We start from the raw sequence: 23,938 nt of genomic DNA, 5'->3' as shown, positions 1-23,938 counted from the left end.
ACTCCAGACCCCTCCTAGATCACAGACCAGTATTTTTTAGCCTAAAAGATCACAGAAAGTACTTTGTGTGGTACAGAAACACTTCCACAGCCACCCAGCTGTCGGGTACTGAGAGCTGAGAGGAAAAGTCAGGAGCAGCAAACCTGTCATGCATTCCAGCAAGCATCATCAAAGGACTGCTGGAGCAAAAAGTATGTTTGCAACTGCCATCTCATATTTGCAAAATAAACTTTAAAAATATGATTGTAATGGTTTACAGTAGGTGGGAGCAAAGGTTTGCAGTATTTCAACAATAGCTGGAGATGGGAATGGAAACCTGGTCTGCACACAGAATGCTCCAGACAGCAAAAGCTCCCCATATAACTCAGTTTTTCATGTATTATAAAGCTGGTTGTACAAAAAGGCAGAGATCTTCTGGCTTATACATTTCTTGGATACCCATGAAGTCTATAAGGTGTCTTAAGTTGGGAGATCTGAGCTTCAAACCCTCGCCTTAATTTGGAAAATAAGGACTTTGAATCTGGGTCCTTCTCAGATCTTGTATATGGCCTCTACCCCACTGCCAGGTAGAGAGACACACCCCCCATCTGAATTTCTTGGCAAGATTCTTGGCTGAGTTTGGCCCAGATGGAGCTCATTATCTTCACAGCAGCCCTGGGGGATGTGTGACTAAAACCATGTTGATGGTGCACTGGTATTTTGACTGAACAGTGCTTGCAAGGCTTTCTCTTTTTTTCCTACTCATCAACAAGTCTGTCTGAGGGTAGGAAAGACACTGGGAAGGAACACAATCAGGACAAATTGCCTGAACTGGCCAACAGGATATTCCATACAGTACAACATCATTGCAATCAGCTCAATCACCAGACTGAGCTAAAGGACGAATAAAGACTGAGGTAAAGGACAAAGAAGGCTTCCAAGGTGGTCATTCTTCAGAGACCAGGTGGGCCTCCATCTGGCTGTGGGGCATAGTGTGACACTGCCTTTATTTTTCCTGCAGTTTTCCTCCAATTTTTTCTTCACCTATTATACTGCCTTTATCTCCACTCACCAATTTTCTTACTTTGGCTTTTTCCTTTTTTGCCCCAATTTTACTGGCAATGACAATGACAAGCAAGCATTTCTGGAGGTCCTTGGCTGCTGGCCAAGTTCAACCCATCACACTTCTCCATCCTGAAAATGTATTTATACATTCTTTCTGTCAATTCTGAGATCTCCCTGTCTCGCGGACAGTAGCAGAGAACAACTGCAGGACAGTTCTTGGAGAAAGCAGCACCTCTCCCTTTGCAGCCCTACCATCCACCCTGTGCCATTCCCTGCAGAAAGGCTCCATGCAGGCTGTCTTTGCCTTGCAGTTCACATCACCCACCACAGGGAGACAGCTGCAATACATCTCTGGATAAGAAACCAGCCCAAAATGTCAGGCTGAGGCGTGTGTAGGGAAACTATGACACACCACTGTGCAGAGATGTGGCTGCTGTGGACTTGCCCTTTCCAGAAGCAATGAGTTTGGTTGCTATGGACAGAAGCCCACAAGCAACTTTTCCCTGTGGCCTGGGCAGTGGCCTTGGACTGTTAACCAGAGCACTGCTGCCCTCAGTGCAGAAGAAGGGAACATGGAATGAAGGATGCAATATGCTGTGGACAGGAAAAAATTCTTATGGCTAAGGTAACTCTACACTGTTGGAGACACCGATTTTTCCATCTTTGTGCTATAGCTTTCCTGGCTGAGAATTTCACTTGAACTGTGCTTTATATTGGTACTCCATAATGTGTGAGCTTCATTTTGTGGGGACCTAATCTGAAATCTAGACTGGGAAAATACCTGGACCTGAAATCAGTAATTGCCTTGAAAGTACACAGTGCTAAACACCTTCCTAGTGGACCCCTGAGACTGACTCCCACTTTTGATCTTGACTGCTGTGCTCCATGGCCCTCATCTCAAACTGGGCTGACAATGCCTCACCTCCTGCAGGAGTGTTGCAAAGGACCATGAAGAACAGCAGAGGGTGGTACTCTAGAGTAAATTAAAAATTCAGGCTCTTGAAAGCAGATAAACTCAGGAAACACAAAAGCAGGAGATTTTACATGCTCTAGCAATGGGCAGTAGTTATTCCTGAAGGGCTGTTGGGTGTGTGCACTCAGTAAGACAAGGTCCATGAATTTGCAGCTCAAATCCACAGGATTATGCATGAGCATGAAGAGACCAAATGAAGACTGAAGATAAAATTTTATTTTTGGCACTTTATAAGTCTGCATGTGTGACTGCACTCAAGTAAGTGTCTCAGAGTAGTCTATTCTATGTAAATTACTTTAAAAGTTTTGGCAATATCCAGGCTTCCTCTGTGGAAGGATTTTATAATTAAAATCTCTAATACTCTTTAGGGCACCAGCAAAATTCTCTATCCAGCTGCTCAACAGCTCATCCCCTCCAAACATGGGCATTTATATCCTCTGGATGCCTTCCCTTTCAGCAGTTGGAATAAGCAAGCCCTGGCCAGGAGCAGGTCCCTCCCAACACCAGGTGTGCTCCAGCAGGACAAGATCTCCAGGCAGCATTGGGTCCTTGGTGACTGCCACCAAGATAGGGATGACAGCCACAAGTGTCTCCATGCTCCATGGGTGCCTAAAGGTGATTGAGAATTTGCAGGAAGTGTTTAAATTACTGACTAATGGGAAAACAGACCAGTGTCAAAGTGCCCAGTAACCCATTTACAGGTGGGATCTTGCACCTGCAAATAGGATTGTGAATGTGAGCCCTGTAAGTGCTCTGATCACAGGTGCTGGCCTAGACTGGTGGGATTTGGTGCAGACCCCAGCTGGGAAGTTTCCCAATGGGCTGGGATGAGTGGTTTCCTATCAGCAGTTTTCTGAAGGTCCCTTTGGAATGGATGCTCCTGTGGCTGTGCCCAGACCCCTGTCAGTCTGGCCAGCTGGCAAAGCCAGCCCCACCATGATGGATGGCTTTCCACCAAATGTCCTGAGTAATCTAACATCATAGCTGAACATGATGGGAGGGAAGGGAAGGGAAGGGAAGGGAAGGGAAGGGAAGGGAAGGGAAGGGAAGGGAAGGGAAGGGAAGGGAAGGGAAGGGAAGGGAAGGGAAGGGAAGGGAAGGGAAGGGAAGGGAAGGGAAGGGAAGGGAAGGGAAGGGAAGGGAAGGGAAGGGAAGGGAAGGGAAGGGAAGGGAAGGGAAGGGAAGGGAAGGGAAGGGAAGGGAAGGGAAGGGAAGGGAAAGGAAGGGGACATTTGCTGTATACTAAAGCAGACCAACTAATCTGAATGCAGAAAAACTGTGTTAGCTACATGTTCCCAGGGGCTTGGAATATGGAGTCTCTGCTAACAGTTTCTGTGTTTTGCAATATTATTTAAAAAAAATAGAAAACAAGGTTCTGGCTACATGAGGCAAAACAAACAAAATATGAGGCTTCTCAGTGACCTGGAGGATTGTTATTGCTGACAGTGGGAACTGCTCACGTATTTGGAGGCACTCATATGTAAGCTCACAGGAGCAGCTTGGTGAGGCTTGTTGGAGGGCAGGGCAAGTGCCTGGCCATCAATGGGGGCTGCCCTTCTTGGTGCAGCTGCTGCCTGCAGTTACTAGGATGTGAAATACAGCCCTGAGGTCAGCTGCTGGCTCAGCACTAAGCAGCTTCCAGTAACTATATATGAGCATAAGGCTGGTGCCCCTGGATCAAACACTGAGAAGTTTACACAGCCACTGTCCACTCTCCTTTAAACCATGAGGGTGCTCTTGCATTCACAGGGGTGCAGGTTTTTGAGGTTTGCTGCAATCTTCTTATCCCCTTGGCAACTAGGTTTATTTATTTTTATTTATTTTTCTATTTATTCCCAGGACTGCGAGCTCTGCTAGATGCTTCTCTGTATTCTGAGTAAACCCAAACACTGAAGAGCCAAGAATAACTCCTTTGCTGCAGTCAGTGCTTGATGCAGGCATTTCTTTTATCTACTGAGTGAAGCAAAGACAACAGAAAGCACTGAGCCAGGTACCTGGCGACAGAGTGGGAGCCTGAAAGACTGTCACAACCTCCAGAGGTCAATGTGCATTTGAAAAAGCACACTGTGCTGTGGGTCTCTGCCCAGAGCCACAAAAGGTGCCCACCATCCCGTAGTGGAGCTGGCTATCCCTGCCCATACACTGCCAGATGTCACCAAACACGGGTCTCATATTGCTTTAGGGACAAGAAATTACATTTAGCATTGGCTCAACTTTTTCAGTAGCTAGATCCCAAGAAAGATTTAAGCAGTCTGCAACAGACAGGACATCAGCCCCTTATTCCACTTGTCCTGAAAGGCTGTTGACACTCATGCCCTTAAAGTGCTCAAAATGAGATATTACACATGCTCAGAGCTGTTATTATCACACGAAATACTTCCCATGAAAGCTCATTTGTGCTTTTTAAAATCAGTCTAGATGTTGAAAGGTAGTAGAAAACTTGGTGTCTGTAATCTCTGCAACATGAAGAAGGCTGTGCTCACTCTCAATTTCTAGTGAGACTATCCTACTCACCATATTGTGGGCCAGGTTGAATCTATTCTGCTTTGCTGAGTCCAAAGCTGTGGCTGATTCTTGAGTCCAGGCAAATGCTGGACCAGCTGCAGGACATCTTTCTCTTGGGAAGCACATAAAGCACCAAGCTGGACAGGAATATATCCCAGTCTAATGGATATACATGTATCATCAGCCCATGTTTGGTGTAACAGCAAAAAGCAAGCTCCCCTCTGACCCAATGGGAAGTGGGAGGCTGAAGTGTTTGAACACTTACTAGAGAAAAGTGGGGTAAGAACAGCACCATGCCTTGTTTGAAAATGTAGGTGCTTTTCTGCTGTGAAGAGCAGCTGCAGCAATTCTCCCTGGGTGGCTCAAAGATGCAAACTGCCCTCCTGCCCAGGCCCTACCTTCAGGTTGCAGGATGCCTGCCTGTGTGTTGGAGTTGTAGAGGGTTTCACACACCCCAAGCACTGCCCATCTCCCCCTTCAGTATCCTGGCTGCAGGACTCCTAATCTGGTGCTGCCAGCAATGGGATGAGAAGCCTCCTACTGCCCCCACACCCCCTCTAGTGCCTGCATCATGTTAGTCACATGCCTGAGCAAAAGTAAGAACAAGGATGGAAAAGGAGTAAATTGATTTCATCCCTACCAGATGGAGGTAACAGCAAGTTTTTCTTACAGATCAATTCCCAAATGCTAGCAAGAGCATCTGTACAACATGGAAGTACTACCCTTACCCTGAATACATATTCATATGAACTGAAAAATTTCACCAAGCATGGTGGCTCTCCTTTTCTAAAAGGGGTTTCTATCAGCAAAAAGGCAAGTTAGTCCCTCTAAGCCCCGCTCCAGCCAAAGCCTTCATGTAGCTTCTGTAATACCAACAAGCCTTTGGGAACTAGTTTTTCCTAGAAAAATAAGTTAATGCACCAAGTCAGCTGTTAACTTTGCAAGGTGCTGTCTGAGATAAGAGCTCACATGAACTATTTCTCTGCTGCATAGCTACTATGTTTCATAAAGCCATGTTTTAAGGTACTTCAGGCATTCTGACATTTAGTAACTGCATTAACTAGTATATGGAAGCAAGATTAATTTTTATTAGCTTGAAGTATCATTTTATTCAAGTGATAAGAAATATCATAATACATTATGCATCTGCCAGTTATAATCCATTTTAATTGGTTCCAAAACCTAAGCAGTAAATGAGTAAGACAGTTTATCTAGTTAAACTGAAAAAAAACAGCATTCCACACAGCCAGTACTAGAGATGTCAACCGTATAATAATTCCAGCATTATGTTGTTATGGCTTTCCAGAAAGTCATGAAATTAACAAATTAGAACACATCAAGAGCCATTTTCCAAAGATTTATTGAAGTAGCGACAGGTTGCTCATACTGTGCTGGAAAAAGCAGTTTTATTGAATTCAGATACTTAAAAACAGTATTGCAGCACAAGATATTGCTATTTGTAAACTAGACTCCATTGTAAACTCTAATCCTTCAGGGAGAGTCAGTTTGCAAGATCTAAGACCTATTTCCTAGCATAATCATCTTGCGCTCATGGAAAAACTGCAGAAAGGCACTTGAAAGCTGTTTCTTCCTTTAAGACATGGACTTTTTCAATCTTGCTGGTAAGAATTTCTCCTTTTTATGCATCTTCACTTCAGCTTTACTCCAAGTCATCGTGATGCTGGGAAGTTTCATTAATAACCTAATGAAAAACAGAAACACTTGCATTAAGTTTTAATGTTTTTAAGAAGTGGAACATCCACTTCCAAAATGTAAGTGGGTATCAGCTCTCATGAAATTCTAGTTTGCAAATAGCATACAGAAACCATTCAAGTTTTATTTACTTACACCAGCAACAGCATCTTATGCAAAGCAAGTAAAGTATCTCTGTTTACTGCCACATGTTTTCCTACAGAATCTTTGAATCGTTTGAACTTAAACACTCAAGACACAGGTAACAGTCACAAACTTTTACTATCAGATGAATTTAGATTTTTTTCCAGAGAAACCTTTTTGCTATACCTGTATGTTCACACAGCTTGGAGTGCCAATTGCTGTTCTACTCAATACTTACTACTACATACAAGTTGCAGTAAGCAGTAGGCAAACTTAAGAATTTAAGGTAGCCAGCTGTGATAGAAATAAAATTAAAGTTACCACCAACCTGTCCATCTCTAGTTTCCACGGTCTTAATTAGAAGTGTTCTCTTTGAGTGAGTGTCAACCATTGGCTGAGACTCAATGTTGGTTTCTGCAGAAGAAGATTTATTATTACCAATAGTCTAGATGAAGTGCCTCCTCCAAGAAATGAGGTGTAACAGATTTTAGAGTCTAGTTTTCAGAATCCCAATTTAGTATACAAAGAAGTCTCTTGCTCTGAATTAGCCAGGTCTTCTACCTTTTTTCTGTGCCCCTTAAAGCAGTTTCAGCAGGTATCCAAACTAATTACTTGCTATGTATCAATATTGAAAAATGTGTCCAGAAACAAAAGAGCTGCTACCATCCAAGGTTAAGTAATTGCAAATATTGTAGTTAGATCCAAGAAGAGTGTTCATAACCAACTGCACTCACACAAGTTCAAAAACCAGCATAAAAGAACTATCCAGAGCCCTCATGCCAATAATACAGCAACTGCCCAAACTGAAATAGCAGGAACAGCTTACCTCTCAGGTTCAAAGCAGCAAAGGTTGGAATAGGCATGTTAATCCTGCAGGAAAAAAGAAATGGATAAAATCAGACATGGGTATAAAGTATCTTCTAGTAATTCCTGGTTTTAGAAAAATGTCTGCATGTGATTACCTGCTCTCTTCACCCTCCAGCAGTTTTCTGTAGGTGGCAATCTCAATATCAAGAGCCATCTTTACATTCAGCAGGTCCTGGTACTCGCGGAGATGGCGAGCCATTTCTTCCTTCATGTTCTGAATCTCATCCTGCAGACGGCCAATAGTGTCTTGGTAGTTAGCAGCTTCAACAGCAAAGTTCTCCTCCATCTCACGCATCTGGCGCTCCAGGGACTCATTCTGGAAAAGAACAGAGAAATCAAGCACTGCTGCAGTTCAGTCACTCCTCCCCACCCTCAAGACCCTTTATATTTTAAAGAAGGAAAGTTGCTACATTTGCATTCCTTCGGAAAATGCCCAGACGTGTCCCAAATTTGTCATCTCCTTCCCTTTGCAAAGTCAAGGAGGGTTATTCTGCAACATGATCTGAGGTGTGCCACATGTGTGGTCTACCAGGTGGCAAAGCCATCCTTTACAGTAAGCCCAACACATGCAGTACAAGTCAGCATGCAGGCAGTCCTTAGTAGAGATTTACAGGTGTGCTAAACACTGTTACATCCACTTCAAGCCTGTCTTTAAGGCAGTCATGTTCTAGCAACAGCAAAATTTGCACCTTTCACTGCTCCACAGGTTTTTTTTATAGCTTTAGCTGTACCTGACAGACAAGGCATAAACACTTCCAGAAAGAGCTAAATAAACAGTGACTATTATAGCAAGAGAATGAACTTACTGTTTACAGCTTAAGTAAAACTAATTCAGTGTATCAATCTATCCAGTGCACTGTTGTGCATACACACAAATTGAGCCTACAGCATCCTTTTCAAAAAGTACTAATATGCTGCTGAATTGCATGGCAGATCAGCTGCACTCACATCCAAATTTACAGTTAAACTGCAGTGCAGTGCTTAAAGCTGCAATGAAGAACAACTGCTGTCTTCTACTTACGCTTCCCTTGAGAGCATCGACTTCGCAGGTGAGAGACTGGATCTGTCTGCGGTACTCATTGGCCTCCTGCTTGGCCTGGCGCAGGGCATCGTTGTTCCTGTTAGCAGCTTCAGAGAGATCTGCAAACTGGAAAACCCCACTCTGGTCAGCACAACACTTCAACAGAAGTGTGAAATAGACCTTCTGTGGACACAGCAGTTAAGGGCAATTGAAGGTATTACAAGGGTTAGCACCTGAAACGCTTAAATATTAGTATTACTCTTAAAGCGCCTCTCCATTTCTGAATGTTAAATTAGAATTCATAGCAAACTTTCACACTTGTTTCCCTACCCTGTACATTTCCCACCTTTTCACCATTTTTTTCACTCGTTCCAGTACTTCATCCAACTTCATCCAGTACTTCATCCATCTGCTTTCAGACGATCATAGGAAAGACTCACAGACTGCACCCGTTACTTTGCTACTGTAGTTATGGCACAAAATGCTTTTAGTTGTACCCTTCCCCGACTAGGATTTAAAAAAACTTTGTGTCATGGTTATGTTCATGTCCATTAGAGAGAGAGAGGGAACAGCAAGTGCTAAAGCAAAGCTGTTAAACAGAATTAATTCCAGTGCCTGATGCATTTTACTTACTTTGGACTTGTACCACTCTTCAGCTTCCTGAAGATTCTTAGCAGCAACACTTTCATACTGCTGGCGAACATCACGCAGGGCAGCAGTGAGATCAGGCTTAGAAACATCCATATCAATTTGGATGTGCTGTTCCTGGAGTTGGGCCTGCAATTCTCGGATTTCCTTGGAGAGAAGCAGACACTCAACATTATTGCACAAAAGCACACAGATCATACACAGGGGGGGACTCTGGGACAGAACCAGCAAAGAGCTTCTGTGCTACAGTCTGCATTCAAACACAGACCTCATTTGTCAGCTTACCTCATCATGAAGCTTCTTCAAGAAGACAATCTCCTCTTGCAGGGACTCAACTTTGCGCTCAAGATCAAGACGTGCCAGAGAGGCATTGTCAACATCCTGACCAGAGAGAAGAACAATTCATAAACTTACAAAATTGATGGAGAGAAGTCTTACAGCAAGCTCAGTAGCATACAAACTGATGCTACATCTGAGCTTTTTGACAAGACAATAGGAAATCAAAAACTGTAAAAAAACCTTTTTGCCACCTCTTACCTTAGCCTTAAACAATTATATGCACCTTTATTGTGAATTTGAAAACTATACCACATATATTGATAGTATCTTTGCTGACATGCTGCTAAGCATGATCAAGAGCACACAGATCATAGTGGGTGTAAATCCTTCAAGTACTTGAGTCAGAAGTCGGCAGTAAGTGCTTCTAGCTTGACTACATTGACAGAGTTGCAATTTGCAAACTTCCACTCTTTTCAGTGGGGCTGAAAAGTGCAAAACTTGTGCCTTCATGCCTGTCAGGGAGCTTAACTTAGGGACTCCCTGGTGAATAAGCACAGAGCCCCACAGGTCCACAACCCACACTCTTAGAGCATACTTGTAAAGCTGGAAAGGTACGTATAAGAACTGCAATATTCACTTAATGCAAGTCAACAGATCTCCCTTGAGAAAAAGAAGGTATGAGCATAAACAGAAACTGAGCAACTCATCATTGCCTACACCCTCAGTTGCTGGCACAGACTCCACCTTTTGCTGGACAGAGATAGTCTTAATCAACAGCAAAAATTCATTTAGAGCATAACAGAAGACACGTCATGAATGTTACAAAGGAGCAACTTGAATTAGTTCAAAAACGCAAGACTAAACATTGATTGGCAACTTCCTACATTTTGAATGTGTAGGGCATTTAGTTTGCAAAGGGGAAGATTTTTCCTTTCACACTAGTTGCATACACAGCCACATGCTTGTGCTCACAGGGTATTAACATATCAGGTTCTCACAGCTTACTCTAAAGCTATTTTGGATTGCCCAAAGAATAAGCATTCCTAATCAGCAGCTCTCTTTATTATGGCACCTTTGAAAAAGGGAGGGCTTTCTTTAGACTCCTAGAAAACCTTTCCTTGGATCACTCCTACTCTGGGGTGCGTTCCTTGCTCCAGAAGAATTATTCTGTTTACTTTATCCAGTAAAACAACCTTTTGTGCGTCATTCCATAACTTTTCTATCAATTCCAGTTTTACACCCACAGTTCATATCAGCTCTGTTTTCCAGTTCAGGGAAAGAATTTCCTAATTAATTTGTTCTCCTCCCCCCAAAACCCCTCAAGATCATTCTGGCAGAAAATTACATGGCTGCAACCCAACATGTTTACATAATTGGCCAGACATCCAAAGATTTTCCAGAGGATTTTACAGAAATCTTCATCCTGAAAGCCATTTTCTTTTTTTTTATAATAACTGAATAGCTACAGGATTTTAGGACCTTACAGTAAATTGAAAGCAATTTAAACTGAAGACACTTGCAATATGTGGTATGTACTTTATTATATGCTATCATTTATGTATTCCCTATCTCTAAGATTCAGTGTTTCAGTAGTTCCCAGATGTGTGGAGAGCCACATAAATAAACAGACTACTTGTAGCCTGAATAAACAAGTACAAGTCATAGATACATGCAGTTGGAGTAGGCACTGATTTTATCCTAGGAGATTCTTCAACGCACATCACCTACTCTGCAGGGTTGAGCATCCATGTTTACTCCAGACAAACCTCCTGTGAGCCAGGACCTGACCTGTTAGGCTTGTCCAGGACCTATTCCTTTCTGCTAGACCAGCTGGCAAAGCTGCAGTAACTTTCTCACTAACTGTGATGCTTGTCCTGCCCCAAAGTAAAGTCCTCACTGAACTTTCACACACACTTCATGCAATGCACCCCTCAGCACAGGAGTAAAATCACATCTTTGCCCAGAAGAAATAAATTGAAATTCAGTACATATGAGCTCAACAGTCTCTGAAACAGTCAGCTTCTGGAAATAAAAGCTTAAGTTCAAATATTCATTCTTTATTTTAAAATACTGAAGTACACTACTGGTCCATCAAGTAAAAAGTAAAAAGTACTTTGATGATACATGAGAACAGCAAATCATCTGCTGAAGTGCTCCAAAACTATGCAACTTCCCAATGGAAAAATATGATTTAATAGAAAATGGTGCATTGTTTTAAAATGGACAGCACAACAGGATACTTCAGCTTCAGTGTTCTGTGAATTTAATTTCACTTTCAGAAGAACAAAATTTACACTGAAACAGATTTAGGTTTCAAAATCTGCATGTTAACTCCACCCTTGCCAGAAAGGAAAAATGAGGTATGAGTGCTGTTCAAATCAAGCACAGCAGTTATGTCTTGAGTAGATTTACTGTAGAGTTTCCACAGACAATCTGCATTTCTTATGCACAAGCTACAGTTCAGGAGGTTAAATTGATCCAATTCTGACTGTCCTGCATGCACACATCTGCTAGAGGCTGAGCTCCTGAGTGACCCCTTTCCAAAGTACAGGGAAGAACTGGATAATGAGTGTGGGGTATGCACACCAAGCCAAGCTCACTTTAAAGCCTAGAGCCTCATAAGATTCAACTGGATTGGAGTACAGACATGCCTAAAGTGCACCAATTAAATATGAAAAATCGTGTAAAAGCCAACCCTAAGTCAATTGATCCTTCTACTGAATTCAGCAATGAATCAGAGTAGATGAGGTTCTCTAAAACTTAAGTTAAATGCTTCTTCATAGAACTTCATGCTACTTTAAATTGTCTTAGCACTCGGGGGAAAAAAAAAAAAAAAAAAGAAGCTTAAATTAAGGCAGTATCCCAAAATATTGTTTAAAACTTCTGTCCCCAGAACGTCTGTGGAGACTGAATTCCCAGGCTCTGAATGGGAGTAGGTGTTTCAGTTTCCCCACACTATCTCTTGAACACACCTGCTCTCCTTCAAGGACTGTAAACATACTGCAGTCAAAAGCCTTTCCCAGGGAAATGCTGACAATCAAGTGCTGATTTCCTGAATAGTGACTTCTGTTAATGCCCATGAAGAGCTCTGAGACAAAGTCAGCCTGTAGCCAGCTGCCTGGTGATAAAGGCAGTCACTTCCAGTCTGGAAGAATGCTAACAATGCTGTTTTACACCAGGAGTTTTAGGGAAGAGACCTTGTTTTGAGAAGGCACATTCCAAAATATCTCTTAGTCCAAACAAGGCTTAATCTAAGTTGAAAGCTGCTTTTGCACAAGTGAAAACTTGAGCTTAAGAATTTTTGAACGCTGTTTGCACAGTTGTTTCTGGTTGTCATGTAGATTTACTTTATCGAGATAACATCACAGCATCCTACAAAGTCTAAACTCTAACACAACTTCTTTCCTAGGTTAACATCTTTGTTTTACAGAGGATTAGATTCCACGTTCTTAGTGGACACCCAGAGGAGACAAACTCAATCCTGTGACCTCACCCCAAGAAACATATTGTCTTTTTGTCAGGAGACAACACCCACATGAAAAAACCTTAAACTTGAAACTGTTGCTCAGTAATTCACTGACCAGTGATTCATCAAAAAGCAGTTCTGTTTTGTGCAAAAACTGGCCCATAACAGACACATTTCGCTAGAAATGTTCCCGCACCATTACACATTTAGTAAGAATGCAGCCCACTGCGCCCCCCCTCTGACACAAAGGGATCTATTATTTCAATCTGCTGCCACCACACTTGCCATAATGCCGGTATCTGCATTCCACGGTGAATCCCATAGAAACCATTAATACCCTTCAGCCAAGCGAGCAGATGGCCCCCTTTCACTTTTATTGGATCGGAAAGTGATTCCACGTTGGGGCGTTTTTCTAAAACGGGCTAGACTTGGATAAAGCAGGACAATAGTTTCCCTCCCCTCCCCTCCGACTGCAGCATCCCCCTAAAGAAAACACGGAGGGCCCGCGTGAGAACTGACGGGATCTCTTTGTGCAAGGCAAGCAAACTCCCGCACTCGCACCCTCCGCCCAGGCACAGCCGCCACCGCCTCGGCCCCTCCCTCCCAGCACCGCTAACCTGTCTGAAGGACTGCAGGGTGCTCTCGGCCTCCTCCCTCTGAAGCATCTCCTCCTGCAACCTGGAAGGGGCAAGACAGCGGTGAGGAGGGAGAGGGGGTCACCCAGATCCTGCCGCATCCCGCTGCGGCTCGGGATGCTCGGGGGACAGGGCGGGGGAGGCAGCGGGAGCCCGGCAGCCCGAACCCGCGTCCCCAGGCACACTCACTTCTCCCGCAGCCGCATGATGTCGTCGGCGAGGTTGTCCCGCTCCACTTCCACGCGTGCCTTGTCGTTGGTGAGCTGGTCCACCTGTCGCCGCAGCTCCCGCATCTCCTCCTCGTACAGGTCGCCCAGGCGGGACGTGCCCTTGCCCTTGAGCTGCTCCAGCTCGGCCAGCAGGATCTTGTTCTGCTGCTCTAGGAAGCGCACCTTGTCGATGTAGTTGGCGAAGCGGTCATTAAGCTCCTGCAGCTCAACCTTCTCGTTGGTGCGGTTCGCCTTGAACTCCGTGTTGATGGCGTCGGCCAGGGTGAAGTCCACGGAGTCGTGGAGCCGCATGGGCGGCATGCTGCTCCGCAGCCGCACCGACGTCGTCTTGGTGGCGTACATGCCGCCGGGCGAGGCGGACACGAACCGGGCGCTGCTGGGCCGCAGGGCGCTGCCCAGCGAGTACCGGCTGCTGGACGTGATGTACCGGGTGCCGGTGCTGGGGCGGCTGCCCCCGCCGAACATGCGGCGGTACGAGGAGTTTTTCGTGCTGATGCTCATCGCGGCGGCGGCGCGGGCTTTGTAATCCGGGAGCGGCGCGGGACGAGCAGGGTGCGCGGCTGAGAAGGGCGGTGGCCGCGGGCTGGCCCCTTCTTATGGGCGCCGCGAACCCGCCCCGCCGGCCCGCCCCGCTCCGCCCCGCCCGGGGAAGGGGCGGCGGCCGCGGACACGGACACAAAGGAGGCGAGCGGGCGGCTCGGAGCGAGGGGGCGGCAGCCTGGGCTGGGCTGGGTCCCCCGGGGCTGGCAGGTTTCCGCCGGGGCAGCGGGACGTGGCAGGGCGGTGCCGCACCCCACGGAGGGCGCGGGGCTGACAGTGACAGCAGCGGCATCTTCGCGGGAACGGGCGCTGGGCTCCTCCTCGCATCTCGTTGTCCCCTCCAGAGTGAGCGCGGTGACTGCGAGAAGGGCTTGCCGAGTTTAATCTTATGTCACAAGCCTGGCAAAATACTCCGAATAACCTGTTAAAATCCCTCTGTAGGTATAACGTATATATATCTATATATCTTTCTAAGAACATTTCATTTCCTTTTGAGCTTTCTGAAAGACTAGGGTCAGGGAGAAGTTATGCTAGCTATTCACAAAGGGCTGCCAAGTGTTCAAAATGAACAGCCAGAAAAATAATGTATGTGTTTTCTTTAGCTGCCTCCCATAATAGTAATCTCAGCTCCTAAGCTTAAGACACAAACTTTACAGGTTAAATATGTTTTCCTTGTAGCTGGGTAAGCAGCTGGATGCCTAAGGCTTAGTTCTGCTATTATTATAATAGTGATCACAGGACTAACAAGGTTTTTCTGTGTGGCCAGTACATTATTGAAATTGCTGTATCCAGGATCTTGCTCCTGGATAATAACTAGGATAGTAACAGGCTTGATTTTAACAAAGGTTTATTTCCCCACTGTTGTACCCAACAGACTTTTGCTATTAATTTTGGTAGGCACATGGTCAGAGTCTTAGGAGACCACCTGGGAAAATAATAATTGTTCATCAGCTATGATCTGCAAATACGTGTGTAACAACACAAAAGGCCAGGCAAAAATCCCAGTGTCTTAAAGAGCAATTTTACAATCAAAATGGGATTACCAGCAATGGAAAAAATGATGCAGGTAGTACAGGGCAATAGCAATGGCATAAAAGTTAACAGAGAAAAACTTTGAGCAGCAGCAGATTGTTTCAGCATGAATGCAGAGGTTGCTTATGGAAGATGACAGAATCTCTGCCATTTAGATAACTTAAAACTTGAGTGGCCAAAGCACTACTCACATCCTGAAATTCTACACCAATGCATCAGGTAAGGGACATCTTTTTCCTCTTTGCTATGGGAAGTAAATGATACATTGTAGAGGTATTATCTGTAATGTATTAACTTCAGCACTTAGGGGATGCAAAACTACCATTCGTTTTTGATTTTTTTTTAGCTTGCAGTCCTGCAGGAAGAAATATCTTCACTGGAAATTCTGATTTACCTGAACATGAACAGTGGGTAGAGAAAAAGGTAATCTTCACACCCCAATTCAGTAGTAGCCAACTATTGTACTTCAGGTAATGTACTTCACAAGGAAGAATGTGAATCTATATATTTTTTATTAGAGATCTTGGTTTTTTGAAGGAAATTCTGCTTTGCTTTTATTCTGTTGGCAACCAGAAGTGCAGGAATGCAGTTTGTATCTAAATGTAGGTCCTTGAGGTTTTTATTTCTATTGTTCACTGGAGCTTAGTCAAGCAAAGGAAGCTGACAAGGTTGAGCTACTGAAGTGCTTGCAGTATAAGTCCTGGGCTACAGCTCATTCCATTCACCCACTGAATAAGAGGCAGAGGTCACACAGCATTCCTGAGGCTAAGGGTTCCCGAAGCCCAGCCTGGACACTGTGCTGCCCAGCCCTCTCAGAGCTCTATTTAAGCCATCAAGTTTGAGCTGTAAGCCTTTGTGAGCCCTGGCACAGAAGTACATACTTGTTCTATGAGTAGGCAAAAAGCAAAACAGCACATAACCAATAGTCTCATGGATTAAAGATGCTGTACTCAGAAATATTGATAGGTTTAGCAGACTGTTAAAAAACAGTAGACTGTTTTTTAAAGATGTGCTGGTGCCCCATCTGTTTTTCCTAAGAGAGCACAACTTACACTTCACAAAACCTTCAATGGCACACATATGGAAGAATCATCCTCATTCAGAAAATGCTTTGCCCCTAAAATCCAAGGTATTTGTTGTAGTAAACATGACCCACCCACTTCATGTTTCAAGTGTAATTTCCGTATGTTTATGTCACTGCTGCCATATGTGCTCTTGGCCACCTTCCTGATTTCTGTGTCTCACTATGAAATACTCAGATACTGTAGGCTGTTGGGACTACAGTAAACCTTTAAATGCCTTTTGCTGCTGGCACACAGATGCACAAATGGAAGAAACTGCAAGTTTCTTGTAAACTGTAATAAATTCAACACACATTTGCTTTGCAAATCCCAAAGGGGATTAAAACATGTCCCCTTGAAATACAAAATTATCTCTACTGTCCATTTCAAAAGAGACTCTGTCTCAGTGTAGCCATAAATGTCACAGAGGATGTACTTTGAATGGAAATAAAATCACACTTATCTGTCTAGTTTCATGGAAAATGCCATGGGACTCTCAGAGATGGAGATCTTGACCACTTCTGACATGAAGAACAGCTAAGAGCATCACTCAGCACCACGTTGGGGATTATTCATAAACTACTGGTTGTCATCTGTGCTGATTACTGCAATGCCTTCCAGTGCAATTCCAGTGTGCAGTGATGTAGCTGCCTGGTCAGCCTGCAACATCACCTCTACAGAAGTAGAGCAGAGTGCCAGTAAAAACAAAAAGGTATTTTTATCGCAAGAGTTTCAGTTCACACTGAAATTTTCTTTTTTGGCTATTTTTTTGTGGCCTTTTTTCAGATAATTATGTATTGGTTTACTGCCAAGAATGAAATATGGAATCAAGTCCCAGAAATTTAGCAAAAAGACACAGGTATTGTGTGTAATTTTCATTAATGGGGAAAATGGAAATACATAGAGAGAAGGTACAGGTGCCTGAATGGCTTTGTACTGCATATCCATTGTACTACAAATTAAAAAGTCCATATAACAGAATTTCTATTATTTCCTTGCAAAAATATCTTTTGGTCTGAAAACATAGTTGAAAAACTGGTATTCCCTTTTTTTTTTTTTTAATTTACCATTTAATTTAAACAGTAAGAAATAAGTGCAATTCAGTCTGAATATTGAATAAGCTTTTCAGTTGTATAAACCTTGACTAAACAGATGTGAATGCTTTTCTTAATCAGATTTGTCCTTTTTCTAAAATTTCTGCTTCCAGGAGGCGTAGAAAGACATAAAGATTAAACAACCATGAAAAAACATCCTGCCATGCAAATAAAATGAATTTTGTTGTCAGTAGCATACAACAACCATAAGCCCTGGCATGTATGGGGCTGTAGAGGTGTGCCTTCACATCTCCCCTGCATCATGAATATTAAACAAACTCTGGGCAACAGGGACACACTTTAACATGAGGAAATAAAAGAGCCTTAACACCCTATAGACAATTAAACAGGAGTAACACTCTTCAGTGCTCAGCCAGAGCAAGTGCTGTGGTCTATCACTTGAGTGACTGCTGTGACTTTCACTGTCCAAGAACACCTTCAGCCATGACCTAAAAACATGAAGACTGCTATGATTTTGAAAACAGAAAGGTCTCTGTTTAAAAAAAAAAAAAAAAAAAAAAAAAAAGGGATTCTGGCTCTAATCTTCATCTGGGATAAGTCTTTACCTTGAGCTGAGAGCCAAGTGTAAGGAGGAGCCACCAAGAAAGGCCAGTGCATCCAGGAAAGGGATGGTTTTTCTGAACCCTGATAATCCATCTCCCTACATTCTGATTAGGAGAAGCTGATTTGAATTTCTGAATATCACCAGGTTGCAGAATATCTAAATGTTCCAGCATTGAAATCTCCCCTTGTGAGTAATTTCCTTGACTAATTTTTGTCTTGAGAAAGAAACTGGCAAATTATTTTATAAAATTTATTTTTAAAATTATGTTGCCTGTTGTCATTGCCAGCGTTATAAGCATATCAAATTGGTATGACTAGCTGCTGATTTTTTAAAGTAAATGACTAGGCTATATACACAAAACTAACCAAGTCTGTCTAAAATATTCTATTTTAATGTATAATGAACTATATGAAACTGGCAGGGGTTTCATCATTAAGGAAATGATTTGAACATGAGTCAAGCCACCCCGTCGCACAATTTACATTTCCAAAGAATTATTATTGTCATTCATTAGGTTCCTCTCTACTATGTTTTATAATTGCCAGAACAGGAAGTTTTCTGTATCAAAACAGGACCAAATCAGGTGCTCATTTTCAAAGCCACTACAGCCCTGTGCCCTGAGGTTGTCTCAAACACCATGCACACCTCTAGGGAGAGAGAAGAGAAGAGAAGAGAAGAGAAGAGAAGAGAAGAGAAGAGAAGAGAAGAGAAGAGAAGAGAAGAGAAGAGAAGAGAAGAGAAGAGAAGAGAAGAGAAGAGAAGAGAAGAGAAGAGAAGAGAAGAGAAGAGAAGAGAAGAGAAGAGAAGAGAAGAGAAGAGGAAGTTTTTAAACTCCATCACAAGTATAGCAATTTATATAACCCATCCATTAAAAAAAACAAAACAAAACAAAAAAAAAACAAAAAAAAAACAAATCAAGAATGACACCCTGTCTCACTTCATTTAACAGTAATAGCACTGAATACTGAATGGCAGCAATGCAGTTAGCAATGACTGGGACATAAAGAATAAGATTTTCCAAACTGAGGAGAGGTTTGGCATGTTTTAAGGCTCAATGGTCAACCTAAAATTCTTTAAGCAGAACCAATTTTCAGAATACACATAGTCTCTCAGTCTTGATTTCAGATGCCCAAAATTAGATAATTTGAAATTTCATCTCTCCACATCCTTGTTTCATGAAATTTGTATATTGTCAAAGACCAAGAAATTGTTCAAGGATCATGACAGGCACTTTATAAGGACTATTTAACTTATATATCAGATAAAATATTTGAATTGAGCAGCTCAAGTTTTCAGGAGAATCTATGCAAAATGAGTAGTGTGTGTAGCTTCTTGCTGTCCTTTGCCACATTGCTAACCTGGCCATCTCGACCTTGCTCAGCACTAGGTTGCAATTCCTGCAGAAAACTACTGGACTGTTGGTCCAGTTAGACGTCAACAGCGTGGATGAACTGTCACTTGCCACATTACAATGGGAAGCCCTGTCTTGATTAGCTGTTTTACATTTTGAGGTTGCAGACTTTTTCAAGGATGAGTCATTCATCCATCCATCCATCCATCCATCCATCCATCCATCCATCCATCCATCCATCCATCCACCTCTCTTTGGGAAAATCTAAAAGAAGTGATTCTTGTACGCCATTAATGAACCCTGTCAGTTAATCACTTACTACTTCTTTTTGGCCAAGCTTTTTCAAATCAAGCTGCTTAAAGAGCTCCTCTAGCCAAATACAAATAAATCTGAGAAGAGATTTTATTCTTGTCTCTCCCTCAGTTCCATCACTTACACAAAGCATAAATAGCATAATGTTTTCTTGCCATGATATACCAGGAAATGATGATCTTTCTGAGGAAGAGGCAGAACACAGCAATGGAATCGTTAATTGCGTGCAGCAATTGTTCCATTCTTCCTTTGAGATGCCCAGGACGAGCAGAACAGAACTAGCTCCTTGAAGGCCAAGTTTTTAGTGGATTCCTCAATCCAAATTCTTGTGCCAAATCTTTAGTTCCAATGAGACTCATAAACTGAGCGTACATTGTGTTAGCCATTCTGGGATTAATTGGCTTCTTTCAAAGGGAAGAGGCAGTGCTGCACACACCCCAAAGCTGAGAAGACTTACGTTTCTAAAAAGGCATTCTGTTCTCACATGCCAGCTCTATGCCTAATTTTCAAGCATAAACATACTTTGTCCAGTTGGGATTAAGGAGGGGAGATGGTCCAGATTTAAGATAAATAATATATTGTGGGCCACAAGGAACTGAGTGGAAAATTAGTTAAATACAGAAGAGATGATGCATATGGCTGGAGAAGGAAGAGAGCAAATGTCTGGAAGAGTAGAGGTGTCCATACTTTTTCAGGTGGAACTGTGTCCTGTTTCCCAAAACAAAGACAATTCACTGTCTGCCTGAAATTTTACTTAGGAATTTGGTCTTGTGTATGGTCCAACAAGTATACTGGGCAGGACAGAGCTTGTGTAGGATGACAGGAGGAAGGACCTAAGAACTATTCAGGAGCTTTGTAGATGTTTCATTTTGCTAACTCCACCTTTTCTCAGTGTTTGTAATTGTTTATTTGACATGGATCAGTCATTTTTATAAACTCCATGACAGCATTTACTAAGCCTACCACGTAAGTCCAGCAAATGAGGATGAAACAACATACAGGTCAGATGTCAGGATACTTCAAAGGGAGAAGCATGGTTTTCCCTGAATATGGCAATGCCACTGTCCTGCAGTTGTATTCCATAAATAATCAACTTCTGCCACAACTTGAGGGACACGATACTATTGTACTACAATATGCATGATGCCAAAGACAATGAGAATTATTCACAGTTTAGGCTAATTTTAACAATAGCATCCTATACTGTTGGAGATGAGTGCTACATCTAACTTGGCACTAAAACTGTGATAAAATCATCCTCAGGGACTTCATCTGACACGTAGGGTTCCCAATGGACAATTCCAACAATCTCCCATTGTATTTTTATGGTGAATTATGTGAAACATATTTGCTGGAGTTTCAAGTAAGCCCAACTTCCTACCGCTGAATTTTGACACTGCCAATCCATACTGACATGTGTCTTGTGAAAGAAGATTTCTTCAGAAAAAACTATTTTAGGCTTTCTTGGCCCCTTTAGGCTAGGCTTTTTGGGGCTTCTATCTCAAAGCTGTGTTGGCAAAAATAACATTTAAATTTCACAGTCCTTTTTCTAAAATAAGTTTGTTTCAACTTTAGAAAAACTTAAAGCTTTTGTTCTTAGTTGAGGCAAAGGGGAAAGAGGAAAGGACCCCAAAAGCAGCCAAAAATGACACTGTTATATTCTTCCTAGATTTTTTTCACAGTAACTTTTCAATTTTTCCTTTATTTCAGTTTATTATTACAAAATATCACAACTTCTTCAAATCTGTGTTTTATTATAGACTATTTTCCAAAAGACTTTTGTGTAGATATTTTATTGGTGTGTTTGACAGATATCTATAGACATGTCCAAGCTAGAAAGAGAGTATTTTAAGTAACTTTTGTAATTGCAGTCTATAACTGATATCAAATAGTTTTATATTAGCTTTAAAGTAACTCATTTGCAAATGCTAGCAATAGAACCAGGGTGGAAGACATCTCTGCTGCTTAGGCACCTGGGCAGATTTTGCAGTACCCACTGAGTACAATTTTGTTTTATCTAATCTGAAGGTTGCTCAGCAGGGCCACAGGTACAGCTCTGCTATGGCTGCATTAAAGGTTTTCTTTCTCTCTGGAGAAAATACCCTTCTGCTGAAATCCTACCATCATGGCAGATCTCATTTCCTGTGCGAACTAGCACTAGTCATAGTCAGAGATTAAACTCACCACATGGACTGAATAATAATAAAAAAATAAAGTCAGTTTGGACAGGGGCTGAACTCCTTAAAAGACAAAACTGCATATAAACTGTATAAAAGCTGTAGGTGATACTGGATGGCCTTGTGATCAGAAAGTGTGACCAACATACACCTACAAGTCTTTTCAGTTTGCACAATTTACGGGGATAACAGAGGTGAAAATTCCTGCCTTAAGCAAGAAGTTAAGAGGCATATCCAGGCTCACCGTCTGCACTTCCTTTCTTTCCCTCATCTCCCCTCCCCTCCCTTTGAGAGAGCAGCAGGCATCACATCATTTCCTCCTGCCCTTGCAAGCGAGCAGGGATCTCCCACGCCATTACCTCATCCTGAACTGATCCCCCTTTAACAACTGCCTGGCTCTGTGCCTGCTGTCACCCTTCAGAGGTCTGAGTCAAAACACGTTCATTGCACCAGAAATCTTTTGCTGGACTGCAGGGGCCTTAAAGAGCTCTGAGTCTGTTTTGTTCAGTCCAGTGAATATATAATTTTTTACAGAATTTGTTTTGTCAAGCACTGGAATGTGTAAGTTCAAGAAAGTCAATAACATAATGTAAACATATGCCTCTCATTCAGCCCAGGTAACCACTGCAGGCCAAAAGTAACAAACAAGCCAGATTTACTTAGTTTTAAGTGTAGTTAAACCAGAAAAGTAAAGATTTAATTAGAGAAGAAATGTCTTTTTCTTCCTTATTCCCTACAGAGTATATACCTAGCACCAAAACCTGAAAATAAAATCCTGAAATGAAGCTATTAATATATTTGAAAACCAAAAGGTTAAAAATATTTGTGTCTGACCACTCTTCCAAGTAATTTCAGCTACATACATTTCCCTGGTATAGAGTTCTTAGAAAATGCACTGAGAGAGACTGACAAACTTGGTTTGATGTGGTTTTCATTTCTAATCTTGCAGATGCATGGCATTATAAATGAAAATCATAGGCTTCCTTACTCAGAGCTCAGCAGGCTTCCTGGAAGCACTGCCTCTGTGGTTGAGAGCTACTTTTACTGAGCACCATTTCAGCAGAAACCAGCTCTGATAAATACCCTCCTAAACATAACATCCGATAAAGACAGACTTTGATAAACTGCAAAAGGTTTTCAGTTTTATTAGTAACCTACTGGGCCAATGGTTATGGAAACAATAATTGATACCATATGCTCTCAGTGATTTTTTTTTTTTCAATTCACTGGTTGCATTGCAAGGGTATGACATGCCTCACATTCTTTCCTGGCCCAAATGATTTCTGACCCAGAACATGAGCCTCCATTCCAGACAGCTGAGATGTTTGTATACTCTTTCTGATCCTCACTTGGGTATTTAGTAGGTTATATTGGACCTTTGGACAGAAGCATTTTTTTGGTTTTCAGCTGTCAGCATTGATATTTACTTGTACTGAAGTTTTGGCTGATCACTGTGAAGGCACTTTTAGACAGCCGGTGTACGAGCAGAGGGAGATTTTCCCTGCTCTCTCTCCATTTTTTGAATATAGAGGAAATGCTCACAAACACTTCCCAGCTTCGGGTCTGCTACCTTTCATCACCCAGCCTTACACTGAGGGGTTACATTCATGGCCTCAACAAAGCCCAGTGACAGGCACTGCAGACTGGCAGCCTCCTGTCACAGCTGGGGGAGGGCAGGGAGGAGATTTACATGTAACTTACGTATTTTTGTGTGCATCTGTTGAATTATAGAAACAGAGCAGTGAAAATCTTTTCTTCTCACTTTGAGGACGAGCTTACATGGTCCAGTCATATTTTATAATTTTGCTTTTCAGTTACCAAGTACAATGCAGAATCTTAGGAAGGGGCTTTTTGCATGTTTCTGTGACGTTCTTGTGCAGCATTGCTAATTGTAACATTTTTAACAATTCTAAGGCATTTTAAGAAGTGAAAATATTGCAGTGGTTTCGTGTTCCTCTTACCACATGTAGTTGTTTCACTGGATGTGTTTGTTGATTACCATGGCAACAATTTCAGACCTAGCATGATTACCTATATCATACCACTCATCAGAGATGTGGGCAAACTCCAGAAACTTCTGCATTCAGGAAATGCTGCTAGTTGGTAGGAGGCTGGAGTTTTCAAAGCTGTCTCAGTGAAAATGCTGATATCACATGCTTATGTCAACAACTTTAAAAATATCATTTAAAGATAAGTTTGCTTAAAATTTACTTTACTATAAATATATTAGAGCCAAGCAAATAGCTGCTTCATCAAAGCATTATCATAGTTCTGTAAATGTGCCCATTTAGACTAAATTGGA

General features: G+C 42.4%; 2 protein-coding genes across 5 annotated transcripts in view; one reads left to right on the top strand and one right to left on the bottom strand.

Annotated features, from left to right (window-relative positions):
• Nucleotides 1-5,864: 5,864 nt before the first annotated feature.
• Nucleotides 5,865-14,135, bottom strand: VIM (vimentin). The gene is made up of 9 exons (XM_056485673.1): nucleotides 13,464-14,135; nucleotides 13,257-13,317; nucleotides 9,180-9,275; nucleotides 8,880-9,041; nucleotides 8,247-8,372; nucleotides 7,321-7,541; nucleotides 7,185-7,228; nucleotides 6,687-6,772; nucleotides 5,865-6,224 (listed from the first exon to the last, which is right to left on the bottom strand). Exons 1-9 carry the CDS (start codon nucleotides 14,003-14,005, stop codon nucleotides 6,183-6,185), a joined length of 1,380 nt encoding a protein of 459 aa, XP_056341648.1. The 5' UTR covers nucleotides 14,006-14,135; the 3' UTR covers nucleotides 5,865-6,182.
• Nucleotides 14,136-14,307: 172 nt separating this feature from the next.
• TRDMT1 (tRNA aspartic acid methyltransferase 1) overlaps nucleotides 14,308-23,938 on the top strand; it is a 40,171-nt gene continuing 30,540 nt past the window's right edge. The window contains exons 1-2 of one of the 4 annotated variants that reach the window (XM_056485675.1): nucleotides 14,308-14,485; nucleotides 15,423-15,499. The gene's annotated coding sequence lies outside the window, so the exon portion shown is untranslated. Of the gene's footprint in view, nucleotides 14,486-14,515; nucleotides 15,296-15,422; nucleotides 15,547-15,582; nucleotides 16,850-23,938 lie in introns of those variants that run through there. The other 3 variants (XM_056485678.1, XM_056485677.1, XM_056485679.1) reach the window with 3 other exon arrangements.

The sequence above is a fragment of the Oenanthe melanoleuca genome, chromosome 2, assembly GCF_029582105.1.
Source record: "Oenanthe melanoleuca isolate GR-GAL-2019-014 chromosome 2, OMel1.0, whole genome shotgun sequence".
Classification (NCBI taxonomy): Eukaryota; Metazoa; Chordata; class Aves; order Passeriformes; family Muscicapidae; genus Oenanthe; species Oenanthe melanoleuca.
This window is presented reverse-complemented; position numbering and strand designations above follow the sequence as displayed.